Source organism: Bolinopsis microptera, chromosome 10 (assembly GCF_026151205.1).
Source record: "Bolinopsis microptera isolate Bmic1 chromosome 10, MBARI_Bmic_1.0, whole genome shotgun sequence".
Classification (NCBI taxonomy): Eukaryota; Metazoa; Ctenophora; class Tentaculata; order Lobata; family Bolinopsidae; genus Bolinopsis; species Bolinopsis microptera.
The window spans coordinates 15,095,825-15,120,075 of NC_087081.1; the positions used below are offsets into that span (position 1 = coordinate 15,095,825).

A 24,251-nucleotide genomic window follows, 5' to 3' on the forward strand; every position below is an offset into this window, starting at 1 on the left:
GCAAATTGATACCGAGAATGAAATCGGTCGCTCGCTTTTTCAATTCGATCACGGCTCACGAATTGTAATAAAGCTTATTGATTTGAAAAAGCGAGCGACCGATTTCATTCTCGGTATCAATTTGCATTAGCGGACTGTTCCTCGAATTAATATCATTTCCTTTTGTTTGGAAAAGAGAGACACTGGCAGCGGTACACTCTACCCATGATTATGGGTTTTGGTCAAATAATATAATACATAACAATATAATTTTATTTAATATGCGTGAATATGAAAATTGAAAATGTTGATTACGTCTCGGTCTATTCATTAAAAACAAAAACAGAAACTTTAAAAATTAAAACTTGTATATCATGATTTATTATCATATAGTGACAAATAATTTGATTTGATACGACAGATGATCACACGCACTGTTTTATAAGCTACTTGAGGTTAAAACAAAAAAGAATAACTGAGCCCATGTCTTATCAGCACCTGCTAGCGCTATCTATATGATGCTATTAATATGACAGTGAATGGGCAGTGAAAAAAGTGGCATATGGTTGATAGTGACTAGTGTGCTAACCGTCTGGTTTTATTTATTCCTTAGTTTATTCTCGGTAGTTGATTTGTTGCTGGGAACAATGCCTTCTATAAGTTCACCAAGATCTGGTCTCAGCAGAATATCTCCGTTACCAGAAAGATAGCAGTATACGAAGCCCAAATTGTATCAATCATCATGTACAATTGCAGTAGTTGGTGTCCTACTGCAAAGTCACTAGAAAAACTAGACATTTGCCATAGAAAACACCTTAGATCATTACTAGCTGAACATTTATTGGCCTCATGGAACAATATCCAATGCAAACTTATACCTAAGATGCAACTCAGTAAAGCTATCAGATCGTGTCCCTAAATAAAATCAAAGTGGAAGCTCCTAGGTCATATCTTGCGTAGTGCTGATGACTCCCCCGCTGCATTAGCGTTAAAGTTTGCTGTCACAACAAACTGTAAAGGGCGCGTCGGTGCGCATCGTAAGAATTTTTTCAAGATTATTGTGAATGATTTGACCCGTAGAGGTTTAAAACTTAACTCTTTGAATGATCTTAATAAGCTTAAGATATTAGCCGATGATAGAGTTGCTTGGAGAAACAAATTTTTACTCTAGCTGTCTCAAATCTGTACTGATCACCATTTTAGGATGACTTGATTTCTTTTAGAGGTTTTGAATATTTTAATGGTGTAAACAGTTTCTTAATAATAATTGCGAAAACTTCTGAAAAAGAAATCTTGCGATGATTTGATTAAAAATAAGATATGTATTAGGTATGGGCTTCAATTTTATAAAATTGTAGGATGGATTGGTGAGATGGATGGTTTTATTGCACCAATAGGCGATTATGTCTTGCAGTCTTAATTCTCAGTGCAATAACCGTACTCGAATGATCAGGTGACTGTTGACACCAGTTCAAGATAAACAAGCATCTGAGTCTCGGAGGTGATTGGTGATGTTTAGAGAGTGAGGTGCTGGCAATCCCATCCGTGAACATATAACTGGTGTCAAGGCTTGTTGGTATAATTAATGGGGCATTGGGGAAGGTAACCCCCAAAGTATATAATGCAAGCCAGATTTAAGTAAGATATCAAGTATTTCTACTATATAAATCAAATTCAATTGCTACTAATTTCGATTATAACAATGGAATCCTTCATTTACCCCTCTTACCAAGATGTTACCAGTTTGGACCACCTACCAGAACCGGAACCAGTGAGCCCTTCCTACCTCTCCTGGACCATCCCTCTCTCCTTCAACTTCACTTTCCCTGAGCTGGAACTTCCTTCCCAATGTCGAGATAATTCCACTTGCCCCACGAATATTTTCACTGTTCCAGCAATGGAGACATTCACTGGATCTGACACTTCCTCTTCGGAAGTTCTGACTCATCTTCCAGCGAATCCTGCTGTGGATATGTCTATCCTACCTCCTCTCAAGAGTTCACACAGATCTCCCTGTCCTTCTCCGAGTACTTCACCTGCTAGCTCACCGACTTCAACAAACCTGTCCGACCAGGCAATCACTGCACAGTCCCTGTACGATGAACAGCAGTTCGACGAGCTTAAGTCTTACCTCTCCGTCAGCTACTTCCCTTCCTCAGACCATCCTCACCTCCAGAAACTCTACTACAATTCTCTTTACGAGCTCTATAAGATCTCTTCCGGCAAACGACACCTGATTCCCACTACTAAATATCGATTGAGAAAATCAAACCCTCTTCCCTCTACAATTTCGTCCGTGAAGTTCCAGAGCAACAACCACTTTGACGACAATGTCAAATCCCTACTTCTTTCTGTTTTCAAGAAAGAGAGAACTCCCTCCCAGGAAACTATTCAGATGCTGAGCGAGAACACTGGTCTGACTGAGAGACAGATCAGAAACTTCTTCAAGAACAAAAGATGCAGAGCTTAAATGATTATTTGATATTTTATTGTGTGAATATTACAATTTAAAAAAATAAATTTATGAAATCATTTTGTCCCATTCTCTGTCAGTTTTTGAAGATGAAATTTCCATGACCAAAATTTTACAGTTTTGACTGGATTTTTCACCCACATTCCGCAACCATTTAGTAGTTCAACTATAATAGATGTTAAGTGACACGATTGATGTGCTAGAAGTTTGATTGAGGTCGGAGGAAGCTCACAGCAGAAAGCTTTATAACAAACAAATTGAAAAATCATATTGTCCCATTCTCTGTCCCATTTTCAGTTTTTGAAGATGAAATTTACAGGACCAAAATTTTACAGTTTTGACTGAATTTCTCACCCGCAACCAATTATTCAGTCAACTATAAATGTTTTTGGTTTTGACGGATGTTACTCGTCTAAATTTCTTCGAAGTAGCGCGCGCCGCTTTCTTCTCGCGCGCCGGGCCAGATCATTAACAATGGTCAATAAATGTTAAGTGACACGATTGAGGTGCTAGAAGTTTGATTGTGGTCGGAGGAAGCTCACAGCAGAAAACTTAACAAAACGAAAATTCATATTTCCAATTTCTGTCCCATTTTCAAATATGAAAATTTCTAAACACAAATTTGACAGATTGGATGAAATTTTTGCCCAGAGACCAATTAGTCAGTCAATTGATTATGGTATGAAACCAAATTGAGGTGCTAGAAGTTTGATTGTGGTCGGAGGAAGCTCACAGCAGAAAGCTTAAAAAACGAAAATTCATATTTTCCAATTTCTGTCCCATTTTCAAATATGAAAATTTCTGTCCCATTTTCAAATTTGACAGATTGGATCAAACTTTTGCCCAGAGACCAATAAGTCAGTTTATTAATGATGGTATGAAACGAAATTGAGGCACTGGAAGTCAAAATGCAGCGGAAAATTGAAAAATCATATTTTCAGTTTTTGAAGATGAAATTTCCAGGACCAAAATTGTACAGTTTTGACTGAATTTCTCACCCGCAACCAATTAGTCGTTCAACTTAAGATGTAAAGTGACACGATTGAGGTGCTAGAAGTTTGATCGAGGTCGGAGGAAGCTCACAGCAGAAAGCTTAACAAAACGAAAATTCATATTTTCCAATTTCTGTCCCATTTTCAAATATGAAAATTTCTGTCCCATTTTCAAATTTGACAGATTGGATCAAACTTTTGCCCAGAGACCAATAAGTCAGTTTATTAATGATGGTATGAAACGAAATTGAGGCACTGGAAGTCAAAATGCAGCGGAAAATTGAAAAATCATATTTTCAGTTTTTGAAGATGAAATTTCCAGGACCAAAATTGTACAGTTTTGACTGAATTTCTCACCCGCAACCAATTAGTCGTTCAACTTAAGATGTAAAGTGACACGATTGAGGTGCTAGAAGTTTGATCGAGGTCGGAGGAAGCTCACAGCAGAAAGCTTAACAAAACGAAAATTCATATTTTCCAATTTCTGTCCCATTTTCAAATATGAAAATTTCTGAACACAAATTTGACAGATTGGATGAAATTTTTGCCCAGAGACCAATTAGTCAGTCAATTAATGATGGTATGAAACCAAATTGAGGTACTGGAAGTCAAAATGCCGCAGAAAATTGAAAAATAATATTGTCCCATTTTCAGTTTTTGAAGATGAAATTTCCAGGACCAAAATTTTACAGTTTTGACTGAATTTCTCACCCGCAACCAATTAGTCAGTTCAAATATGAAAATTTCTGTCCCATTTTCAAATTTGACAGATTGGATCAAAATTTTGCCCAGAGACCAATAAGTCAGTTTATTAATGATGGTATGAAACGAAATTGAGGCACTGGAAGTCAAAATGCAGCGGAAAATTGAAAAATTATACTGTCCCATTCCCAACACAATCATTCTCTGCCATAGACCACAACTAGCCGATCAAAGACAAAATCTCCACGGATGAAAGGCTACTGTGTAGTAAATCTCCGTCAATAAGGTCGTCACTCGTCAGCCTTTCGAGTGTATTAGCTTGTGATATATCGCCACATCTTTTACAGTTTTGACTGAATTTCTCACCAGCAACCAATTAGTCGGTCAACTATAAATGTTAAGTGACACGATTAAGGTGCTAGAAGTTTGATTGAGGTCGGAGGATGCTCACAGCAGAGAGCTTAACAAAACGAAAATTCATATTTTCCAACTAGCCGATCGAAGACGAAATCTCCACGGATGAAAGACTACTGTGTAGTATGTAGTAAATCTCCGTCAATAAGGTCGTCACTCGTCAGCCTTAGAGTGTATTAGCTTGTGATATATCGCCACATCTTTCAAATGCAAAAACTCTCAATTTCTATAAGCTGCACAATCTGAACGTACGTGATCAGAAAGTTTCATCATAAAAGTTCCCCAAAATTCCCCAAAATTATTCAAAAGTATTCAAAATTATTCAAAATTATTCAAAATTTCTCTAATATACATTAATACCCATTAATGTTAACATGTATGTTATTATAAAGTATAATCTTAACTTACTTGTCGATACTTGCAGCATGATAATTTTTTTGGCATGATAATTATTTTGGGGAACTTTGGGGAATTTTGGGGAACTTTCCGAAGTTCCCCAAAAAAAAGTTCCCCAAAATTCCCCAAAATTATTTGTTTCATTGATAATTTTTTGGGGAACTTTGGGAAAGTCCCCCAGGTTTCCTGAAGTTCCCCAAAAAAAGTTCCCCAAAACTCCCCAAAGTTCCCCTTGGACCCCCCCCCCTTTATTGCGTAGGCAGCAGTTGCTGTTTAGATCTACAAATTATTAGCTAGCTTGCTATTACTAATCGTCATTTGTTATCTTTAAGATTAAATGCGACAGTGATCTATGAAAAGTGTGACGTCATGCATCAGCATGTGCACTTTCTTACCATGGAAACTAACACCATGTTCATTCAAGGTACCCTCCATCGTCATATACGGACTCACAACAAAACCAAACGATCCGACCAACTCAAACCAGACCTGCCTGCATCCTTTGCTGGTAACCATGTTGATTCACGATGTCAATCCTTCGCAGCTCGGTGAGGCACAGTGGTGCATCTCGCCGATCTACCGAAGTGGTTGCGAGAAGCATTATTTGATGCGCGCGCGACCCAGTAGTGCATCGCGCTACAAGTAACCATGGTAACTACACCAACTTGGCCCTGAAACTGCTTGGCCAACTGAGCTTTCCAGAGAACAGGAACAAGGAAAACCTCCCGGAAATGGAACTGAAGCAGATCTAGAGGAAGTTGGCAGGAAAAACCAAGGTTACTGTAACTTTGGTAACTGAAACTTTGGTAACTGTAACTTGGTATTACGTGGGACAGCACCGATGTATTTAAAGCTAAGACTAAGAGCAAGGCGATTATTTTGGACGATTTGTATCACCAATTAGGGTTATAGTTGTCAGTAATTTAAATTAGGATTATCTTTATCAATATCTGTTAATGTTATACGTTTTTACTAATAACAGACAGCGACTGTTACAAATCCGTGGTTCCGCGCTCTTATGGTCATGGTGTATTACTGTAAACCTAAACTGGTTATGGTAATTCAGATTTCATTACAAATAAGCGGATTTATATTTCATCGTCAATTTATAATTATACTTTTTTCAACAAATTATAACATTATAACATATATCATTTGTACGACTTGTACTATTTTGTAGCTTTCTAAAAGTTTTTACCGTTTTTAAGATTTTATATTTGACGTGCTTATCTTTCTCATCGATAAGGAGTCAAGTAAAACTTCTTGAAAACTTTATGTTATATATTGAGTGTTTTGATATTTTGTTATAAATCAATGTTACTTTAATCATTATGTATTTCATTTAATAGCATTCTATTCGCTGGTTTTAATTGTGAGTGCTTAAAATCTCTCATCAAAAATATGTAAAATCTCAAAAGACAGAGCGAGGATACGCCAACCAGTCTAGTATAATGGTCCATAGTGAGGATTATCTGTAGGATGAGTAAGGCCAGGGGCTGTTTATATATTTCTGTTATATATTTATGGCGCCAAGCTGTATCAGTGGCGCCATTGTTCTACAAATAATGTAGTGGATCCAAAGAAACTTTATCAAGGATTACAAAGTTTTATATTACAATCGTAATAGTCAAAATATTATAATATTAATAGTCGTGTGACGTATATAGTAAACTATTAGTGTTGAGTAGTTTTTACCTGGGGACCCCAGGCTATTACATTTATGTTCATAATCATAATAGAATAGAGATTTGGCGGAATGACAGGCTGAACGTCGCCCAGTGAGGTAGTTCTTGAGCAAATTCTGCTCGTTTTTGTATCTAGTTTGGGAGTAGAAAAAGTGTAAGACGTGGTAAACGAAAGTGACTATTTCTATGGTGGAAGATTGGTCTGACTTTAAAGCGAGTCGAGAAAACGCTGACTATTGCGAAAACTTCTGAAAAAGAAATTTTGCGATGATTCGATTAAAAATAAGATTGGTATTAGGTATGGGCTTCAATTTTAGGATGGATAAGTGAGATGGATGATTTTATTGCACCAATAGGCGATTATATCTTGCAGTCCTAATTCTCAGTGCAATAACCGTACTCGAATGATCAGGTGACTGTTGACACCAGTTCAAGATAAACAAGCATCTGAGTCTCGGAGGTGATTGGTGATGTTTAGAGAGTGAGGTGCTGGCAATCCCATCCGTGAACATATAACTGGTGTCAAGGCTTGTTGGTATAATTAATGGGGCATTGGGGAAGGTAACCCCCAAAGTATATAATGCAAGCCAGATTTAAGTAAGATATCAAGTATTTCTACTATATAAATCAAATTCAATTGCTACTAATTTCGATTATAACAATGGAATCCTTCATTTACCCCTCTTACCAAGATGTTACCAGTTTGGACCACCTACCAGAACCGGAACCAGTGAGCCCTTCCTACCTCTCCTGGACCATCCCTCTCTCCTTCAACTTCACTTTCCCTGAGCTGGAACTTCCTTCCCAATGTCGAGATAATGTCACCTGCCCCGCGAATATTTTCACTGTTCCAGCAATGGAGACATTCACTGGATCTGAGACTTCCTCTTCGGAAGTTCTGACTCATCTTCTAGCGAATCCTGCTGTGGATATGCCAATCCTACCTCCTCTCCAGAGTTCATACAGATCTCCCTGTCCTTCTCCGAGTACTTCACCTGCTAGCTCACCGACTTCAACAAACCTGTCCGACCAGGCAATCACTGCACAGTCCCTGTACGATGAACAGCAGTTCGACGAGCTTAAGTCTTACCTCTCCGTCAGCTACTTCCCTTCCTCAGACCATCCTCACCTCCAGAAACTCTACTACAATTCTCTTTACGAGCTCTATAAGATCTCTTCCGGCAAACGACACCTGATTCCCACTACTAAATATCGATTGAGAAAATCAAACCCTCTTCCCTCTACAATTTCGTCCGTGAAGTTCCAGAGCAACAACCACTTTGACGACAATGTCAAATCCCTACTTCTTTCTGTTTTCAAGAAAGAGAGAACTCCCTCCCAGGAAACTATTCAGATGCTGAGCGAGAACACTGGTCTGACTGAGAGACAGATCAGAAACTTCTTCAAGAACAAAAGATGCAGAGCTTAAATGATTATTTGATATTTTATTGTGTGAATATTACAATTTAAAAAAATAAATTTACGAAGCTTAATGACATTTTGTTCATTTTACATTTAAAGGTACTGGAAGTCAAAAATCATATTTTCCCATTCTCTGTCCCATTTTCAGTCCTGGAGGAACATTTTTTGAACATTTAACATATAATTTGAAACATTACAGTAACGTTATTCAAATCTCAAACAGAAACAGTATATAACAAAGTTTTGTGTTTTGATCATATGATCGTGGATGTATAGTGATTGATTGCATAATTTTGAATTTGATTGATGGTGATTGTGAGTGAGAAGATGTTTGGTGTGCCAGCCAGTAACTCTGTCAAATGAACAGCCCAATGAAGAGCGAATGAGCGCAATTTCGCAGGAACAGCAGAGAGGGTGGCACAAAACGGCACACACGGAAAGGACGAAACAAAAAAGAAAAAACGCCGTGCGCGGTAAGCTTGCCTATGTCTGAGAGCTGGTGTTACCTGGCAAGAGGCCTCGAAGGAGGTGCCGTGGTGGAGTGTGAAGGGAAAGTTCGAGAGCACGGCAGCTCTAACTGATGATGATGATTGAAGATTGAAGAAGGAGGTCGAGCGGGAAGCTCAGAAAAAGCTAAACAGGAAGGATCCAGCTGAGGTCTGACTCATGTCAGGAAGTGACGAAAAATTCACAGACAAAATCATCAGTGGCTGTCTACCCCGTACGTAGGCAGTGTCCAAGATTTCAGGCATCAGGATACACTGGAGCAGTGCAGAGCTGATTACGACCAGGGTCCTCACGGATACCCTGTCTTGGAGGTCGAGCCAATGCCCTGCGTTCGGTAATTGTGTCTACTGATATAGCCTTCATACTTTCCCTACTATCAGTCACTGTAACCCTATCATTCGGAAGGCCCCACGGCTCCTACATGGACGCACGGCCGGGAGCCCATGTAGGGATAAAAGTGACCGCAAGAAATCCATCACATCCGTCACAGATCCAAAGCTGGAAAAGAAAAAAAGCGGAAAGAAAAAGGGGAAAAAAAGAAAGGAAGAAAGGAAGGACTGAAAGAGGAAGCTAGTTATCTACAATTAGACTTTTTTTTGAAGTTGAGGGTTAGTCTGTAGATTTTATTAATGGTGCTGGTCGAGAGTTTGATCAAACTTACGTCCTCATCGCTGAGTTTGTCCATGCAATCGGGTTGCGAGATAAACGTGGAGGCAAGATTGAAGCTACCATTTCCGTCAATGCTGACTAGATTTCCACTGAGGCTTTGAAATCTGTCCCTTGGAACTTTCCCTAGGGGGCAGGAATGGAGCATATGATTCTCGTCTTCGATGATTAGCTGGTTGATGTTCAGCTCGCAATAGTTACAGGTCCTTTCATCAAGTGGAGTTTTGTCGTACCTCCCCCTTTCAATTCTAAGGTGATGAGAACTGGACCGAATCTGTGTGGTTGCCCTTCTGTCCTGGAAAGACCTAGCGTGGTTTAGATATGGCTCCCATCCAAATTCTTTTTTGACTTCACTGTAGAATGATAGCTTTCTAGAATCTTTCACAAGAGAACCCCAGGAATCACGGAATAGTTTTCGCAGGTTCTCTGTCATCAATTCAGGGCTGCAGGAGTCCGCGAGGAAGGTTGCGTTGAGCAACGATGATGAATTCCTGTCAGGAAGGTCGATGTTGTTAAATGACTTGATAACTGATTCGATGCCTACAAACCATGACAATTTGAGGTTAATCTGCTCAGTCATTGCAGCTTTGACCAGTTGTGTTGAGGGAAGGCTCATAACTCTTTTGAAGTATTTAGTACTCAGTTTCAACATCTCAATTATAATTGGGTATGAGCCAGTTTCTCCCCAGGCTGTAGCATTGACTGCCCTTCTGTTAATACCAAGAAGGTATTTGAGGTGACGTAGGTGCACTTGCTCCAGTTTCTGTTTTGCGATGTGGGAGACTGCATGATCAAGGTTGTGAAACTTGCTGAAGCAAGAGAGGACCTTACTGACGGTGGGTAGAACTGGGGCCCAAACTTGACAACCGTATAGTAGAATAGGCTTGACAAGGGTGTCAAATAGTTTGTTAAGGCATGATGCGTCAATGTATCTCCGGTCTATGGTGCTTCTCAAGCTAAAGTAAGCTCCGAGTCCCTTACGGTAGAGAGAGTCAGTTGCCTGCCGAAATTTCCCTGTGCTGCTTATAATGATTCCAAGATAGCAGTAGCTGGAGACCATCTCTATATCTCTGTCATGAATAGAAGGACGCCAGTTTGGAATGTCAGGTCCTTTACCGTTGAAGACCATGAATTTGGTTTTGGAGATGCTGATTTCCAGACCCCATTCGATACAGTAGTCCCCAATGATCGAAAGCAACTTTTGGAGTGATTCAGGATCTAGGGCGAGGATTACTAGATCATCAGCCCACGCTAGGTGAGTCACTGAGATACCAGCGAGAGTTGGGCAGTTCACAACGGCTTCATTGAGGAGGTCAGAAAGCTTTTTAAAGTAGACTTTGAAAAACTCGGGGCTGAGTGGATGTCCTTGTTCAGTCCCTTTGAGGATCTTGAATGCTTCACTGATTTTACCATTCATCTTGATATGACCCTCTGATTTACTGTACATGTCTTTGATGATGTCGTAGTAGCCGCCATTGACGCCATAGCAGGCTAGTTTGAACAGGAGGGCTTGTCTGCACACTAGATCAAACGCTTTTCGGAGATCAATGAACACTGCATATATTTTATTTTTCACTTTCTTGTATTTTTCGATTGTGGACATCAGCGTGAATATATGGTCATTACATTGACTTCCTTTGGTAAAGCCTGCTTGATTAGGTGGATCTGGATGAGAGATTTGGCGGTGAGTGACAAGCCGAGATAGCAGCATCGTGGAGAGCAGTTTCCCAATACAGCTACAGACTGCTATTGCTCTATAGTTGTCAGGGTTCCTGATGCACCCTTTTTTGTGAATCGGTGTGATCACACTTTTGCTCCAGAGGTAGGTTCCTGTCTCAAGGCACAGATTGAAGAGTTTAAGGAGGAGGGACCTCATTTTCACGTTCAAACCCTTGAGCATTTCATTGCTTATGTGGTCAAAAGCAGATGCTTTGCCGGATTTTAGTTTGCCTAGTGCAGCGTTCAGCTCACCCAGTGTAAATGCGCTGTTCAGCGACTCATTGGGGGCAGATCCCTCGGCTAGGGTTTTCTGTGATCCGGTAACGAAAAGGAGCTTCCTGATAATTGCTATTGGGAGCTCGACTATTCCTTTGAGGGGCTCCGTGTCCATGCCAGAGACTGAGTAGAACAGGATTGTGGTCGGAGAACAGAGTATGCTCGCCCACTGAGAGGGACTTGACACGGTGAAGAAAGAATGTTGATGCAATGAAGTAGTCCACCACGCTGTTTCCGTTCCATTTGAAGCATGTGTATTTTCCGGCAGAGTCACCAATGGTACGTCCATTAAGGATCAAGAGGTTTTGCGATCCACAAAGGTCAAGCAAAAGATTTTTATGTCTATTGGTGATTTTGTCCTGGCTGTTCCTATTTTGAGATATAGGTGCCACATCTGGTATAACCATGAAGTCGGAGGGCCTGCCAGTTTCTGGAAAGAGCTCGAATTCATCCGCTCTGTCATATATCTGAAATTCAGGAGATGCCCCTATTCTGGCATTAAGGTCTCCAAGAAGTATGAGCTCATTACTGGAGTTATCCTTGATGTTGCTTATTTTTTCCTGGAGGGCATCAAAATTTGCTTCGGAGCAGTTAGTGCGGTTTTTCAATTTGCTGTTTGTAGGTGGTATGTAGCTATTGAGAACAAAGGTGTTGATATTGGTGTAGGGATCAGTAACTTTAACAATTACAATGTTCATTGAGTGGTCCGCAGTAAGTGTGAATTTCTCCAGAGAGCAATATTCCAGGATAGTGTTCCTAACCAGAGTAGTTACTCCTCCACCTTTACCAGATTTTCGGATGTCACTATAGGATTTGTATCCTTTCAGAGACACTTCGCATCCGGTCTCTTGAAGGCAGATAATATCATTCGGACTGATGATTTTTACAAAATCGGGATCCTCGATTTTGTTTCCGAGCAAACCATGAATGTTTGCAACATTCCAGGAAATTATACCGTTGACAAAGTTCATCAGTCAACTTGTATAAAGGATGAGAGAGGCAAGAGGAGAAGGAGAAAAGGAGGGAGGGGACTAGATAAGCTGAGAATGAGAGACTAGTACTCAGGTGCGGTCTCTGCTAAATGTACTGTTGAGGCTTGTCTTGAAGTTGCCCATGATTACTCTGATACCTCTGTCATTCAGATGAGGTTGATCTGGGACAAACAAATAGTCGTGTGGGATATCTGATCCCCCCGAGTAGAAGTTGTTGTTTCTGTTTTCCCTTGATCTCATCCAGAAATCAGCTTTCTCACTGTCACCTTTAAGATTTCTGATTGCTTCAGTGATGAGTCGACTACTTTTACTCCATTCCTCTCCAGGATGGTCGCGGAGAAAGGGATGCGAGATGAAAAGTTGGCAGTGTTGCGAAGTCTGTCTAAGTATATTTTCGGTAGACTTTATTAGTGATCCCACCACGGAGTCAGGCTCGGTACCATCTATGATGTCCTGAGTACCAAGGTGAGCGTACACTGCATCTGGGTTGAGATTGGAAATCTGTTCGACCGTTGATTCGAGACTTGAGTGAAGGTCTTTCAGGCTCCGTTTGTAAATTACAGAGACGTTGTATCTTTTCGGAAACTCTTCAGGTTTAAAGCTTCTCATGGTTGAGTCACAGAGAAGAACTATTTTCTTTTGGCTTGGAACAGGCCGGTTACTTGCTCTTTTTGGTCTATCTGCCCGGAAGACACCTGTTCTCTTGTCTCTCTGTCTGGGTTCTATACCCTCTCTCCTGTAGGAGGATCGTCCCTGATTTGGTGATAGCCCAGGGGTGTCCCTGTTGGTCCTCGTGTCAGCCGGAGACCTGAGGATATGTCTCACATGGTCTTGGCTAGCATTTGCACCTGGGTCTAACTGGCTGATACTGAGGATTTCTTGAAAATTAGGGGTCGAAATGATGTTATGGATTTCGTTGATTTTGTCACTCTCTTCCCTTTTGAAAACGCTCTGACGCCAGACATCCAGATCTTTCTTTACAGTCATAGTGTCTTTTAGGGTTTGTGTCAGCCCTTTTAGACCTTTTTCTGATTTTTCGAGGAGCAGACTGGTGTCTTGGGTAGCTTTTGTCAGGCTTTTAAGGAGATCAGTGCCACTTGAACAATTTCTTGCTATTTGACAGTCTCCAGTCGATTTGGCTCCAGAGGTCTTTTCTGTTATCGTGAGCTTTAGCTCTTTCATCTCATTTTTAATTTCAGTAAGAATAGAGCTGATTGACACATTGGATCTTTCCATCACTTCCAGTCTATTCTGCACATCGTTGAGTTGCTCAGATGTAGCACTGCTGCTAGCAGCGGAGAGTTGATTAGGGTTCTTCAGATGTTGAGTGATCCTCTTTTTTCTGATTTTTGAGCTTCCTTCACTGCTCAGTTTGAGGAATCCGAGCTCCTTTGTGAGTTCATTTTCTGTAGCTGATTCGAGTGATTTAATGTAAGTTTCAAGTCCTTGAAAGCTTAGATCAGTCTTGGTGTCAGCTTGTTGTCTTTTCCTCTTAGTTTTGGATGCTTGCTGTGTAGAGGAGTGTTTATCCAGTTTTGATCTCAGGAAATCCTTAGCGTTGGGCAGTGAGCTGGTAAAACAGAACTCAGTAGGAGATACAACGCTGTTTGGAACCGGGGCAGTTTCAGAGAGTGGCGGTTCAGGGGAGTATAAGAACTCTCCACTTTTATCGCATGACTGGTCTGAGTCCCTAGTTAAGTATCGGCAAAGTCTCTGTCTTAACAAGGCTACAACACCATTATTTTCCTGGTTACATGCAGTTAGCTCCTCTTTCGCGTCTTAAGGTTTCATCTTAGTTACTATTACACTTACAGCGGCATAGCTGGGGGGTGAGTAAGGGTCTGCTAAGAGAGTTTCTGTTCTTGTTTTCATATCGTTCAGGGAGTCGCTACTAGATGTGGATTGATCCATGGCATCCAGTATCAAAGTAAAGTCAGCTGGGGTAAGCTTGTCCAATATTTGTTGGTATATATGAACTTGACCCATTCTGTAGCTTAGGGTATTGCAGAATCTTGATGATCTGATACTCTCATTGGGAATATCGGTACTGTCCCATAACAACGTTCCGTCAGTATCTATTTTCGAGCGAAAAAAGATAAGTCTGTAAGATGGTCTTGCATCGTTATTTAGAGAGTTACTGAGTCCTACTCCTGACCGGACTTGGTAGCGTTTGAGTGCATCTTTGGACAAGAAAACCGCTCCCCCATGATCCGGAGACAGCCTTCCTGCATCTACCTTACCACGCAAAGATCCAGAGTGTGACTTGGGTATAACATCGATCGCATTCTGTTGACCCAGGCAGAGGATTACCATAACGGAGTTGTCCTCTGCGTATGAATCAAGGTCGGATGGGAAAACCGTTGATTCTGGTGTGTGTTCGTTCATTTTGATCTTTTCGACCACACAGCTGTTGAGTGAGGGGTTCTCGTCGATGCGATGATCGCTGATGATTTGATTCATGCACTGAAGTAGGATAGGTACTTCCTTGAACTCCTTGGCATCATATGTGTCCCATGAGTTGCATGGGTAGTAACGAGAGCTGAACAGACAAAACTCCCGTTGGTGGATCCCATATTTCCTGAAGGATACTTCACTGTCTGTCGACCAGTATAGGATATTCGCAGGCTCTGTTGGGAAGAGAGATTTGCAGTGGAAAATGTCACGACAAAGCTCGGCAGAGTCACCTCCTGGACTGACTGAGGTGTATCCTGGAGATGATGAGAGATTTCTCATTCTGATGACGGGGTCGTTTAGCCCTGTTATGATCGGTAACGTATTCAGCCGTCTGACGGATGTTATCTCATCACAGAAGTTGAGATGATCATCTGTTGGTGTTAGTCTGCGGCGTAGGTCTTCTTCTGATTCTTCGGGTCCAAAGTTGAGCTTTCCGGGACATGAACTCAAGGTACTCGTGAGAAAGTTGTTCTTATCTTGATTCAGAGACGGGAGTTCTTCCTCTGGGGTCTCCGTAGAAGGAATGGAGCTTTCGGGTTCTTTGCTTGCGGGATCTGATTCCTCAGATTCTTCATCCTTGTTGTCATGATCGGTTGAGAAGCTGGTATCTTTGAAAGATTCACTACCAGATTTGTTAGGGTTGTCGTCGTCATCATCACTGTCCCCTTTGTCCTGGGAGCCGCTTGATGAGGAGTCCTGTCCTCCATTGTAGATAGAGTTTCCACTTCCGTTTCCGTTTTTCCCGTCCTGACTCGTGGATTCCCTAGAGTCATTTTTATTAGTTGGTGTTGAGCCGCCAGAGCCATCTCCATCAGCACGAGATTTACCACCCGGTACCAGGAAGCAGACTGTGCTACTGCTAGCAAACGATTTCCGAAGGGGAATACTAGAACGCGGAAAAGAACGGGGAAGAGATAGGACGAACGGAGATGGTACGCTGGCACTGTACACAGGCTTACAGACATTGGTTTTTAGCTGCTTTGCGCGAGCGTGGAGCTCACTTGAGCTGTCAAGGTCAGATTGTTCGCCACGTGTGCAACGGTTGTTACTGCTGTATTGATCTGACTTGACCTGACGGCGGTGAACGAATATCGCGATCCAAAGTTGGCGCGGGTGTGCACTAGGCTTTACCAGCTGGCACTTCAAAAATGATTTTAGGAGTGTTGTTAGAAGATGACGATAAATGGTAACTAGATCGGTGTTTAGGCACGTGATGTGAAGAAAGTATGAGTTGTTTGGATCGTGGATGAAATTTTCCAATTTCTGTCCCATTTCCAAATATGAAAATCTCTGAACACAAATTTGACAGATTGGATGAAATTTTTGCCCAGAGACCAATTAGTCTCCAAACTGAGGAAGTGAAAATGCCGCGGAAAATTTAAACATCATATCATGTCCCATTCTCCAGGAAACTTCCAGGACCAAAATTTTACAGTTTTGACTGAATTTCTCACCCTTAACCAATTAGTCGTTCAATTATAGATGTTAAGTGACACGATTGAGGTGCTAGAAGTTTGATTGAGGTCGGAGAAAGCTCACAGCAGAAAGCTTAACAAAACGAAAATTCATATTTTCCAATTTCTGTCCCATTTTCAAATATGAAAATTTCTGAACATAAATTTGACAGATTGGATGAAATTTTTGCCCAGAGACCTATTAGTCAGTTAATTGATGATGGGATGAAACCAAATTGAGGTATTGGAAGTCAAAATGCCGCAGAAAATTGAAAAATCATATTGTCCCATTCTCTGTCCCATTTTCAGTTTTTGAAGATGAAATTTCTAGGACCAAAATTTTACAGTTGTTACTGAATTTCTCACCCGCATTCCGCAACCAATTAGTCGTTCAACTATAGATGTTAAGTGACCCGATTGAGGAGCTAGAAGTTTGATTGAGGTCGGAGGAAGCTCACAGCAGAAAGCTTAACAAAACGAAAATTCATATTTTCCAATTTCTGTCCCATTTTCAGATATGAAAATTTCTGAACACAAATTTGACAGATTGGATGAAATTTTTGCCCAGAGACCAATTAGTCAGTTAATTGATGATAGTATGAAACCAAATTGAGGTACTGGAAGTCAAAATGCCGCAGAAAATTGAAAAATCATACTGTCCCATTCCCAACACAATCATTCTCTGCCATAGACCACAACTAGCCGATCAAGGACAAAATCTCCACGGATGAAAGACTACTGTGTAGTAAATCTCCGTCAATAAGGTCGTCACTCGTCAGCCTTTCGAGTGTATTAGCTTGTGATATCGCCACATCTTTCAAATGCAAAAACTCTCAATTTCTACAAGCTGCAAAATCTGAACGTACGTGATCAGAAAGTTTCATCATAAAAGCGTTGACGCGCGCTACGCAAAAGTAAGATTTGCCACACAGCACTCTTTGTTGCACATTCAGCAGACTTGGAAGATATATCGAATGCGACGGTGGAGACAATGTTTCTTTAAATTGATGACGTTTAAACGACGTTTTTAACCGCTTAATTGATGACGTGAAACATGTTGTAGTTATCTTCCTAATATGGGTTGTTGTGTTTGAATAAAGTTTAAGACACACGTTTTCAATCGCAACTAAATATACTAAATTACACAGTTAGGATAGTGAAATAAATTATCAATAATTAGTCATTGTTATCTTTTCTTAGCCCAGATAACCAAAACTTTATCAACAATTAACATAATTTACATTCAAAAAGTTACTTATTTACTATTCAAAACATGTTTGATATCTCTTACCGGATCATCAAGAGAATCGACAGAAAAACTAAAACAAACACAAATCGTCTCAGAAAAGACTCAAATCAAAAGCGGTGCTGTCACAAATATTTAAGATAATAATTGCCAACTAAAATTACTGCATTGTATGTTTCTCAACTGGTGTTTAAAAGGATATTTTTACGTTTACTTTTAAATTTTAGTAGTAAACAAATCATGGGGAAACACTGATATCTTACTAGAAAGTTACTACAGAATCAAATAAATCTCAGAATACTGTAACATCATATAAAATAGCCAGAAACAAATTTTAAATAGAAAATATCTGTGGCATGCATCTACCGGGAGCTCTAACCGTTTAAATATTTTCTCAACAAATAATTTACGAGGTGTGAGTATAACTGATAACATCTGAGAATATAGTCACGTGGTTTATGATAATATCTCCTTAATTATTATTCGGGTGGAATAAGATTAGTAATTTGTGCTGTGACAGTTTTAGATTGTGGAATAAGAAATCTGTAGGCAAGTAGTTCCTTGTTGTCCTTTATAAACTTGAATGTGATAACATCTGGATGTTTCTTCTTTGCTGAAAAGTTATTTTGTTAAAACCAAAGTTTAGTTTAATTCACCACTGGGTAGAATATTACTTCTTTGTTGTGTTTTATGTTAAGATAAATCGATTAAATAATTGTTTTGTTGACTCAAGATAAGAATTTTGGTATAAAAACTTCAGAGCCACTATCTAACAAGAAATGCGGCCGCTTTTCTTTTGTGGATGGCCGCTCAACTCTTTTGTGCCTTCGGCACTGGAGTCATGGATCGGGAAAAAATCTACAGATTGCACATTAGGTTATTCAATGAATGCACTCTTTACCACCAACTATTCCAATTTGTACTCAAATAAAATGTTAATTATACTCAAATAAAATGTTTCGGTAGGTGGACTATTTGGCTGGAATGGACTTTTCGGCTAAATTTCCCTTGCATTTAACAAAAAAGAAAAGATATAATTTAAACAAACCTGTAATTCTGGCAATGGCAGAGAAAGCGAAACGGTAGCGGATATACCCCATACCCTCTCTTTCAGGAATGCGACGTATGTTGTAAAGATGAGTCTCAGTCAGCAACAGTACACTAGCAAACATCTTGCCTGGAGGTAAACGCCGTGTTGAACATCTTATACTCCTTTTACATGAGCTTTCTGGAGGGCCAGGATTTTGGGGTTTTATGCTGGTATTTAAAGAATGTTCTGCTGTGTTCCACGGGAGAGATCAAACAAGCAGGTAGGTAGTGAAACAATTACATGCACAATGAAACAATTACATGCACAATGAAACAATTACATGCACAAACAAATTACATCCGGATATTACAAATTACATGCACGAACATTTAAACGAAGAAGCAAACAAATATATGAGTAACACCAAACAAACAATCACACAAGAAGATAAAATAACAAACAAGTAAACAAACTAATTTCTCACCGTCAGGAGTGATCTCTTCCACGCTAAAACAGTGTAAAATATCTGCTCTACTCTCCCACAACTTAATGTTTATTATTTCCTTATCTGATTCTTCTGACGAACTCGCACCTCCAACCTAGAGTACAAGACGGTAATTAATTAATTGGTTAATTGGATAATTAGCACATAATGCATAGGTAATTATAATCATTCTAATTACTAAAGTAACAACTGGAATAATGGAGAAATATTTAAATTTGAAAAAAGAACGAGCTCAAAATGAAAGTGAAAGTACTAACAATATCATCCTCATCCTCATCATCAGCAATAGAGAACACATTCTCGACCCCTCTGTAAGGTTTAGATTTGACGGAGGTAGTCACGTGACGTCCAGTCAGATCATCTGACCACAGTGCTCCGAGTTTACTGCGCATGCTGGTGGTAGTTACCTGGGAGGTATTTACTGTTTAGAGCAGGGCGGAGCTGGGGAGATATTTGTGGAATGCCATTTCTGCGGAATTATTAAAATTAAATTATGTTATGATTGTACGAGTTGCAGAAATTTCGCAATATCCTTTTAATGCAAGTATAGGTGCTGCAATAAGGGTTATCAAAGAAATATATACGATTAACGGTATGACTAACCTTCATGACGGAGCTCATTTTAGAAACAATATTACTGTTATTATCATTAGACTGGGTTACACTAAGTTCAGTGTCCGCTAACCGGGAGGATTGTTCTTCACAACATACCACACACTCGGTGTAGTCGTGACCCTGATATCGGGTAATTAGGTAATTAGTTAATTGATCGATTAAACAGTAGTAATTGGTTGCGGTAGAGAAATATGTCTAAAAGTGGGGAGGCTAGCTAAAAGTTGGGAGGCTAAACTGCTTTATGTAAGTGGTAAACGACCCATTTCATATAGAAAACAACCAGAAATTGAGAAAGATTTAGAAACAGATTGGTCCACAGCCCACAGTTAACAGTTGACAGAACTAACCTCAAGTCCAGTGTTTACAGCATCGTCCAGCAGGTCGTGGAGAGCTTTGTAACCATTCCTGGCACTGCTCACAAACTGAGGGAGGGGACAGTTAGCGCTAAGTTTAGGGAGGCGACACTTAGCGCTAAGTTTAGGGAGGCGACAGTTAGCGCTAAGCTTAGGGAGGCGACAGTTAGCACTAAGTTTAGGGAGGCGACACTTAGCGCTAAGTTTAGGGAGGCGAAAGTTAGCGCTAAGTTTAGGGAGGCGACAGTTGGCGCTAAGTTTAGGGAGGCGACAGTTAGCGCTAAGTTTAGGGAGGCGACAGTTAGTGCTAAGTTTAAGGAGGCGACAGTTAGCGCTAAGTTTAGGGAGGCGACAGTTAGCGTTAAGTTTAGGGAGGCGACAGTTAGCGCTAAGTTTAGGGAGGCGACAGTTAGCGCTAAGTTTAGGGAGGCGACACTTAGCGCTAAGTTTAGGGAGGCGACACTTAGCGCTAAGTTTAGGGAGGCGACACTTAGCGCTAATTTTAGGGAGGCGACACTTAGCGCTAAGTTAGGGAGGCGACAGTTAGCGCTAAGTTTATTGGAGGACACTTCCGACACATTTGGAATGAATAAGTTACCATAAAACACCAAATCTGGAAACAGCTAAAATCCAGGATCTACTTTACGGTAAGTTCTGTACAGTTCCAGAATATGATCTGAATGACAGTTTCCCGTTCAAATTACCAACTTTTATTTGCAACCTACCTGAGTTTTCCTATGTAAGAAGTGAGCTACCTGAGTTTTCCTATGTAAGAAGTGAGCTACCTGAGTTTTCCTATGTAAGAAGTGAGCTACCTGAGTTTTCCTATGTAAGAAGTGAGCTACCACCATGTTGAGCAGCTGATCCTCCTCCTCCCGTGAGCACCCCATGAAACACAAGTGATTTAACGAAACGTCGTCCTCCAGGAATGTTTTACGTTGTTCCAGAAGAACTGTAGCCACGTTTGTAGTGAACATTGCTGGATCTGAAGTGGGGTTAATTATAATGACTGATGAGGCTATTATCGTAATTAGAGAGGAGGTTACACAGACCTCACATGGTGCACTTATTGTTAATTTAAGGCAAAACTCAGCAAAGTACCTATAGATCAATTACTACAAAAGACACTACTATATAGTACCTCACAATATCCAGACAATATTTAAGACAATATCAGATATCACGTGACATGCACTCACCTGATAACATGGTATCAGGGTCTAGATGGACAGCTCCGTGGAGATGCCCACTACTAAACTGGTCACGTGGTCTACAGTCCACTACTAAATAGCTGACACCTTGGTCTGTGGTCTTCTGGAGTAGCTCTGATACTGATATTGGGAGACACAGCGCCTGAGAGGAGGATGGTAATTTTGAAGCTTTTTTTCTCAATTCGTTACGTAGTTAAATTCTATTTTTTGTTAAATTCTATTTTTAAAGAAAAAACTGACTTCACTGACGTTAGAGAATGTAATAATCTCGGAAAACAACGCACATAATGAAAAACAAAAGGATAATATTATACATCATCTACAATAACGAATGAAAAATTATGTAAATTGTAACATATAATGTTACCTGGGACAATGAAGCAAAGTTAGACTCAGTTGGCGCATTGCCAAACAACTGTGCGTGATAATCATGTCTAAAACTAAGTGGTGTCCTCTCTCCGTAGTACACAGCAAGGGAGATAAAGTCCTCTATATCTTCCACGGAGAGGTTGTCAGGGAAGGCGGTTATCTTGCTGGCTATCTCCGAGCTGAGGGGGAGGTTTAAGTGAGGGGGCCGAGCGAGGGAAGTGATGGTGATGTTAAACACACTAGCTGGAAACCTGACCAGATCTCAGGTTTAAGTGTTAGTGATATTAAACTGTCGCTGTCGAGGTAACCTAGAAACTGGAAACCTGACCAGGTCTCCAGTTTAATTGACCAGGTCTCCAGTGTCACTGTTACGATAATTAGTGTTTCACATTCACATTCAGTGTTTTCAAGGCTTGAAGTTTTAACCACAAAGAATTTAACCTATAATTGCATTGGGTCGTCTTCCTTTGTGTCTAAAACCAATTAAGTGAAATTTCAAAATTACACAATTTAAACAAATTACAAATTAAACTATAAATCAATACACTTACCCTCCATATTCCATAACTGTCCATTTCCAGAATTTAATCAATTAATTAAATTATCAATTAATTAAATAAACTTTTGAGTTACACAGATAAAAACTTACCCTCCACAACTGTCCATCTCGAGAATGACATCCCTAGCATTGACCAGGATAACAAGAGCCAGGTAGAAGACTAGGAAGGGATCTCCTTGTAACAAGTACCGGGTCCACACCTCCCTTATCACTTGTACCTCACATTTACCCACGTACAGACTTCGGAACTGAGGTTATGTGTCAGGTGAAGGTTGGATTTAAAGATTATTTTTAACGTTTCAGGGCATTTTACTCGAATATTGGCCAAACATCTAAGTTCAAGCTTGAGAGAAATATCACGTTAAAATAAGCGGAAACCAACTCGACTCGTAGCTCTGGTAACCAACTTGCAACTAACTGACTATTAACAAGGCATATGACAGTAACCAAGGTAACCAACATAAGGTAACCAAAGTAAGGTAACCAAGGTAACCAAAATAAGGTAACCAAGGTAAGGTTACCAAGGTAACCAAAATAAGGTAACCAAAGTAACCACAGCCTCACTTACCCATCTCTGAGCGTACATGTCAGGAGGGCACTTCTTAGTGTCGAGAAAAGCACACAACTCAGGGTCGTGGTAGAGGAGGAGGAGTCTGAATAGGTGGAACGGCTTACCGTCCGCTTTACAGTTCCTGAAGAGGGAGGAGTGTGACGTCACGTGAGGAAAACGTGTGACGTCACGTGAGGGAGATATGGAGTCACGTGAGATATTGTGTTAATCTGGATTCTGGAATTATGTTTGTTCCTGATTTAAAAAACTCTTTCTGATTATTTTCGAAAAGGATATTAATTGTGGTTTATTGCAGTTTTTCGACAGCACTCATAAAGTTAAGATTGTCGAACCTGGGAACGAATTTGGAGAGAAGCGCATAGAAGCAGGCGTACATTTCCCCGTACGAGAGGGAAGTTAGTGGTAGTAGCACCTCCGCCCAGCCGCACTCTGCTTTGTAGCGCGTGTTGCGCGCGGTGCAGTAGTATGATAGTATCTTAATCATCTTCTCTTGTTCCCCCGGCATATCTGGAAGGAAAATTCAGGATTTTAGTACACAGAATTTCTAGAAATTAGTCTTTTAAAGCTCAATGAACGCTCAGAAACCAAGTCTTGGGTGCCACAGTTATCCAGGAGGAAATGGTGGTTGACCAGACATTCGGCCGAAAATTTAAATTTCATTTGAGGTATTTCTTACCGCTTATTTGGAGGACATCGTCAGTTATTATATCGAGATCCTTGTGTTCTACGGGGATGTCCCAGTCAGTAATACTGCTTCCAGACACTCCTGATAGATAGTGTCACAAAATTAATATAATATCAGGTTTATTTATAATATAATGGAGATTTAATGGGAACATTTAAGTTAAGATGTAAAGATTAATTTACCAAATATCACAATGCATAACCTCCCTGGTATATACCCCTTTATATTAGTAAATTACATAATATACTTTTAAGTGCATCAATTATTTGTTATACAATCCATTATAGAACGGCACTATCAGCTAAATTGACTTTCCTGTCACAGTGTAGACTAGTAGACTATAGTACAACTTACAATATGGCCATTACATTGCAAGTTTTCCTTGGTAACCCTATACTAACAGCTCACAGAGTAGTTTCAATAACTTACCAAGCAACCACTTCCATATCAACATGCGCTCGACAGTGTTAACACCATTCTGGTAGAACTGTTCTATTTTTGGAGCAGTGCATTCTGGACTCCTCAATAGCTCCTCTAGTTCCTGCCTGTAAATATATCTGGTAAATAAGACTAATTTTAAAGATTACTTTTTTTAACTAATTTTTCTTTAAATTCCCCTTGGCCCTTACCTTGGTTTTTTTTTCCTTGGAAGGGAAAAAATTAACTGGTGCGCAAAAAAGAGGAACAATGGAAAGTCTAGTACTGAAGTAACTTACAGTTCAGATTGGAGAATATCGTCATCGTTCATATCTCACATAATGTACACAGCTCACATTGTCTAGACGGGGAGTTAAATATTGTTAATGCAATTCATTTAACATATATAATATCAAAATTCTTAGAATATCTGAAAATTCTTAGAATATCTGAAAATTCTTAGAATATCTTAAAATTCTTAGAATATCTCAGTGAAAATTGGTTTCAGTGTACCTTCTCAGCATATTTTGTACGGAATCTCAAAATGTGCAACGCTTTC

General features: G+C 40.1%; 4 protein-coding genes across 5 annotated transcripts in view; 2 read left to right on the forward strand and 2 right to left on the reverse strand.

The window, feature by feature from the left end:
- Positions 1–24,251, reverse strand: part of LOC134822081 (1-phosphatidylinositol 4,5-bisphosphate phosphodiesterase beta-4-like) — an 858,242-nt gene that overhangs the window by 221,488 nt on the left and 612,503 nt on the right. The gene's annotated exons all lie outside the window — the stretch shown is intronic.
- Positions 1,682–2,449, forward strand: LOC134821665 (homeobox protein ceh-34-like). The gene has a single exon (XM_063832369.1). The coding sequence runs from the start codon at positions 1,682–1,684 to the stop codon at positions 2,447–2,449; it is 768 nt and encodes a 255-aa protein (XP_063688439.1).
- LOC134821666 (homeobox protein ceh-32-like) lies at positions 7,303–8,070 on the forward strand. The gene has a single exon (XM_063832370.1). The coding sequence runs from the start codon at positions 7,303–7,305 to the stop codon at positions 8,068–8,070; it is 768 nt and encodes a 255-aa protein (XP_063688440.1).
- LOC134822085 (TBC1 domain family member 23-like) lies at positions 17,368–24,055 on the reverse strand. 2 transcript variants are annotated; one of them, XM_063832959.1, is made up of 15 exons: positions 23,992–24,055; positions 23,705–23,820; positions 23,267–23,356; positions 22,923–23,097; positions 22,588–22,711; positions 22,110–22,267; positions 21,459–21,639; positions 21,080–21,233; positions 20,696–20,865; positions 19,875–19,949; positions 19,516–19,647; positions 19,170–19,319; positions 18,892–19,006; positions 18,426–18,554; positions 17,368–17,990 (listed from the first exon to the last, which is right to left on the reverse strand). In XM_063832959.1, exons 1-15 carry the CDS (start codon positions 24,021–24,023, stop codon positions 17,857–17,859), a joined length of 1,935 nt encoding a protein of 644 aa, XP_063689029.1. In that variant the 5' UTR covers positions 24,024–24,055; the 3' UTR covers positions 17,368–17,856. The 2 variants fall into 2 exon arrangements, with proteins under 2 accessions (XP_063689029.1, XP_063689027.1); XM_063832957.1 differs by having other exon boundaries at positions 18,426–18,605.

Bases quoted from the DNA above. Each gene is read 5' to 3' on its own strand.
- LOC134821665 (XM_063832369.1), top strand. From the start codon at position 1,682: ATGGAATCCTTCATTTACCCCTCTTACCAAGATGTTACCAGTTTGGAC.
- LOC134821666 (XM_063832370.1), top strand. From the start codon at position 7,303: ATGGAATCCTTCATTTACCCCTCTTACCAAGATGTTACCAGTTTGGAC.
- LOC134822085 (XM_063832957.1), bottom strand. From the start codon at position 24,023: ATGAACGATGACGATATTCTCCAATCTGAACT. The intron at 23,357-23,704 runs GTAAGTTATTGA...ACTATCTATCAG, and splicing joins GATATGGAAGTGGTTGCTTG to GAGTGTCTGGAAGCAGTATT. The intron at 22,268-22,587 runs GTAAGTGAGGCT...ACATAACCTCAG, and splicing joins ACATGTACGCTCAGAGATGG to TTCCGAAGTCTGTACGTGGG.